This window comes from Littorina saxatilis, unplaced genomic scaffold (assembly GCF_037325665.1).
Source record: "Littorina saxatilis isolate snail1 unplaced genomic scaffold, US_GU_Lsax_2.0 scaffold_482, whole genome shotgun sequence".
Taxonomy (NCBI): domain Eukaryota; kingdom Metazoa; phylum Mollusca; class Gastropoda; order Littorinimorpha; family Littorinidae; genus Littorina; species Littorina saxatilis.
Window position 1 is genome coordinate 19,823 of NW_027126125.1, and position 5,178 is coordinate 25,000.

A 5,178-nucleotide genomic window follows, 5' to 3' on the forward strand; every position below is an offset into this window, starting at 1 on the left:
ACAACACCACAAGACAGTACTGTTGTCAGTAACACAACAGCACAAGCCAGTACTGTTGCAAGTAACACGACACCACTAGGCAATACTTTTGCAAGTAATACGTCACAACAAGGCATGACATTATCTCAAACAACAGTCAATGGTTCGTCACCCTCCGTTATCCCAGTGACCCTGACCACCCTGATTAAACACAGTACAAGCCCACTTACTAGGGATGCCGCCACAACGATGATGACGTCACCAGCGGCTTATCAGACGACATTGGACAGGGTGGGATCAACACAGGACAGCACGTCACCTGACACCAGTGCGGTAACCATAGGTACGTCAAATGTTGACCAGATGAGTACTAGTGACCTTGTTAATAAAGAGAGAGAGAGAGAGAGAGAGAGAGAGAGAGAGAGAGAGAGAGAGAGAGAGAGAGTCAGAGAGAGAGAGAGAGAGAGAGAGAGAGAGAGAGAGAGAGAGAGAGAGAGAGAGAGAGAGAGAGAGAGAGAGAGAGAGAGAGAGAGAGAGAGAGAGACAATGACAATGACAATGACAATGACAAATCTTTATTTTTTCGAGGGTGACAAGAATAAGCATAGGTATGCTTTTTTTGCATCTGGCCTTCGCCCTAAAGAGGGACTAAACTATTTTACTATAACTATGACTAGGGGGGGAAAAAAAAAGGAAGGTTACATAAAAACATTAATGGTAGAACATATAAGTTTATGTACATGAAGCGCATAATGTAGAAGCATTGTAGATCATAAGGTAGTGTTCAAAATTGGGTGTAAAGCAATGAAGATAAACGGAAAGTAACCCAATTACAATACATTCGCTCAGCAAAACAATGTATTACAGAGCCAAATCTTCGTGATTTTGTCACAATAAACCATAATTCCGATAATGAACAACTGTATACAAAGAGAACATACCAATCAAGTTTATTTGTTTATAGAGTTCATTAAATGGAAATAATATTTGGTTCTAAAATAATCCGTATTGGTGGATTGCCGCAGGGCGTCCGGCAGAGCGTTCCAGAGGGTGCTTCCTGAACAAACAAGACTTGATTTAAATAGGTCTATCCTAGGAAGAGGAGTGTTTAGTTTTATAAAGTGGTGCGAATTCTTCAAAGAGAACTTTGAACAAATGGTTTCGGGTGCATTTTCTGTCATAATTTTATGCATCATTATTCCTTTGTTATAATTCATTCTTGACTTTAGCGGTAGGACCCCTATGTTGATGTAGTCTGAGTCGGTGAGAGTAGTCTGTTTGAGTAATACTACTTTTAGCGCTCTTTTGTGTAATCTGCTGAGTAGCTTTAGGGAATTATCACTTGCTGAGTCCCATTGAGTGGATGCGTAATCAATGAGAGACTGATTATGAGCAGTGAGAGAGAGAGAGAGAGAGAGAGAGAGAGAGAGAGAGAGAGAGAGAGAGAGAGAGAGAGAGAGAGAGAGAGAGAGAGAGAGAGAGAGAGAGAGAGAGAGAGAGACTCAGACTCAGACTCAGACTCAGAACTTTATTACAAAAGGATAAAGGTTTTAGGCAAAGCCTATTCTTCCAACCTGTCCTTTATACAACACATAAAGACAGACGCACATTACAAATATAAATTCAATCATATAAAATACAGAAATACATTGTACAGAATGCAACACAATGTGCATTTAAGGAATTACATAAGGAGAACTCAAAAAATTACAAAATTACATTGACATAGTTATACCTTTCATTTGGGAATAAGTTGCTCCGATCAGTACACATCCATTAACATTAGTACAAAATGTTTAACAAAATAACAATCGAACAAGACATTTCATTCACGAATGATGTGTGAACGTGACTGTCTCTTAAACATTTTCACTGAAGTTGCATTTCTTATCTGTTGGGGTAAGGAGTTCCAGAGAAACGCTCCCGAGAAGGCTAAACTCGATTTGTAGAGGTCTATGCGAGGTATAGGAGGGATGATTTTTTGGGACCCATATCTTTTTGTGGCATGTTTGAAATGTGATTGCAAATATTTAGGACAGTCGTCATTTAGAATTTTATACATGAACACAGCCTTGTTTAACGTCAACTGATCTTTCAAGGGGAGGAAATTCAAGAGCTTTAGTTTATCATCCGTGGACCTATTCAATTCATGCAGAATAAGTTTTGCAGCTCGGCGATGCAGGGAATTGAGTCTTTTTAAATGAACATCACTGCAGTTATCCCAAAGTGTCGATGCGAAGTTTATATGAGGCATTATGTGGGCGTAATAGAACATTTTGAGTGCTGCAGAATCAGCGTAATGCCTTAATTTTGATAACAGGTACAAATTTGTTGATACTAGTTTGCAAATATTACTCAAATGAGTTTGCCATTTCAACTCTTGATCAATGGTAACACCCAATAATCTATGTTCCCTAACTTGCTGCACTTGAGTTGAACCAACTGACAGTTGTAATTGTAAAGGACTTAATTGGTGTTTTTGTCTCGTGGTTATCACCATACTCTTTGTTTTAATCGGATGAATGATCGTTGCATTAAAAACGCACCACTCAGTGATTTCATCCACACTTGTTTGAAGAGAAGAGTTGACGGATTCCACAGATTTTTGACTGGTGTGAACAGAAGAGTCATCCGCGAAGAACTCACATCTAACTTTTTCATCGGACACATGAAGGGGTAAATCATTTATATAAATACAGAACAAGATAGGTCCTAATACAGACCCTTGAGGGACACCACTTCTGACAAACTCATTTGACGAAGTTTTACAGTTAATGGATACATACTGTTTCCGTTTTGAAAGATACGATTCAAAAAAGGCACAGGCTGAGTCGTCTTTTAATTAGCACTTTAATTTCTTTAGTAGAAGTGAGTGATCTACTAGGTCAAAGGCTTTCTTAAAGTCCAAAAACAACGCTCCCGTTATGTCTGCTTTGTTTATTGCTGACAGCCAAGTCTCGCATAAAGAGCTTAAGGCGGTGTGGCAGGAATGCTTAGAGCGGAATCCAGACTGAAAAGGATGAAACAGATTCATTTGTTCCATATATGCCAGTAGATGTTTTTGTATGTGCTTTTCTAAGGGTTTAGATAGAACAGGTAAGAGGGAAATAGGTCTAAAGTTGTTTGGGTCTGTAAGATCCTTATTTTTTGGAAGGGGTAATACTTTTGCACACTTTAAAATAGAAGGGAACACGTTTTGTTGTATGCTTAGGTTATAAACATAAGTTAGGGAATCGACAATGTAAGGTAAAGCAAGTTTTAGCAACTTGACTGGAATCTTGTCTGGACCCATTGTCTTCTTATTCGCCATTTGTTCTACCAGTTTTCCTACTTCGTGCACTGAGATTGGAGGAATAGAAAACGTGTCAGTTTGAGTCAACTTTTGTCCACAGAATGTTTTTAATTTTTCAAAACAATCATCCGTATCAAGGGAATCATTGTGATTAAGACAAGATTTTAGGTTGTCTGCTAGCGAAATGAAGTGTTTGTTAAAATCATTTGGAGATATTTGTGAATGAGTATTGGTTGATCCCTTCCTAGATTTATCAAGAATTTCATTCACTGCTCGCCAGATTGTAGCTGTATCCCTTTTTTTCAGAAATCAGTTTATTAAAATATTCTGCCTTTGCTTGTCTCACTGTGTCTAAAACTTTATTTTGTTTGCAGTTTATACTCTGTTTTCATGTTGCGCTCTTTAAAATAATCACGCCTCGCCATAGCCTCGATAATGTCTGAGGTTAACCAAGGGGGGAGCTGGGGATGTTTCACTCTATGCTGACGTAGTGGTGCGTGTTTATCAATTATTGAACACAAAATATGGTGAAAAATATTGCAAGCGCCCTCTGCGTCACTGCAATTGAATACGCTATAAAATGAGGCTTGGTTAAGGTCAAAGAAAAAGGCAGATTCATCAAAATACTTGAAACTTCTGTATTCGATTGTTGTGTGACGTGATTTTGGCAATCTAAGAGAAATCGAGCAAAAAACAGAATGATGGTCACTAAAACTGGAATGCACTACTTGCGCATTTGCAACGATATTCTTACTATCAGTGTAAATATGATCAATCAGGGTTGATGAAGTATTTGTTTCTCTTGTAGGGGTTTTAACCAGCTGATGAAGACCAAACAGAGCAGTGGTTGAGCACCACGTTGTTTGAGGCCTGAGTAGGTTAATGTTAAAATCGCCAAGCAATACAACATTCTCGTCACGAGCCTTCACTCTGTCCATCATAGAAACAAAATCATCAATCCACCTTGACGTTTCAGCAGGGTTACGATACACATAGCCAATAAGCAAGGGAGAGGATTTGTCATGTTTTAGTTCCAACCACATACATTCAACATTTTCATCTTCAAGATCAGTTCTACGTTTGACAATCCCAGCAATGGACTGATGAACATAAAGAGCGATGCCTGTTTGGCCTACTCGTGCATTGTCCCGTCGTAAAACCGAATAATTCGGAATAATAACAAAGCTGTCTGAGATACGCGAATCTAGACGCGTTTCACTTACACCGAAGAGCTGTACCAGCTCTGGTTGCTGGTTTAGCAATACACAGACATCGTGTACTTTGTTGACTAAATGATAAATATTTACATGCCCTATACGGAGAACAGTGTTTGATGTTGTTGACATTAGGACGAAGTGCAATATTGTAACAAACAGCAGTAGATAATAAAGCAAGGAAAATCCGGAAATATGAGTATCCGGAGCAGTCAAGACAACAGTTCTAGTATATCATAAACGCACAAGGATTTCTCCAAGTAAATGTCAAGATTCCCACAACACGAATTATAGTTGCTATTTAGAACAGGATGATACAGGATGAGATAGCAGCACACAAAGGTATGCAATCAAAAATAAAGAAACAAATTGTTGCTTAAAAATGAAGGGTGACCGAACAAAAGGTAAAGCAAATCCCACAACAAACAATGGGATACTAGATAATATAAGCTTAAATGCAAGATGAACAAAACGTTCACAGAAATTTGCTGTTTATATTCGTATGTCATCTTATTTTCCTTGAAATAATCTCTCAGAGCCATCGCCTCTATAATATCTGATGTTAACCAAGGCGGAAGTCTGGCATGTTTTACTCTATGCTGACGCAGGGGCACGTGATTATCTATAATTGTGCTTAAAATGCTATACAAGTGATCAAAAGCATCATCTGCAAGACTGTGTCTGTTATTCTTA

General features: G+C 38.5%; 1 protein-coding gene across 1 annotated transcript in view; it reads left to right on the forward strand.

The window, feature by feature from the left end:
* The first annotated feature begins 231 nt into the window (after positions 1 to 231).
* LOC138954573 (leucine-rich repeats and immunoglobulin-like domains protein 1) overlaps positions 232 to 5,178 on the forward strand; it is a 16,178-nt gene continuing 11,231 nt past the window's right edge. Inside the window, exon 1 of the mRNA XM_070326384.1 lies at positions 232 to 322. Coding sequence (XP_070182485.1) covers positions 232 to 322 — 91 coding nt within the window. The remainder of the gene's footprint in view (positions 323 to 5,178) is intronic.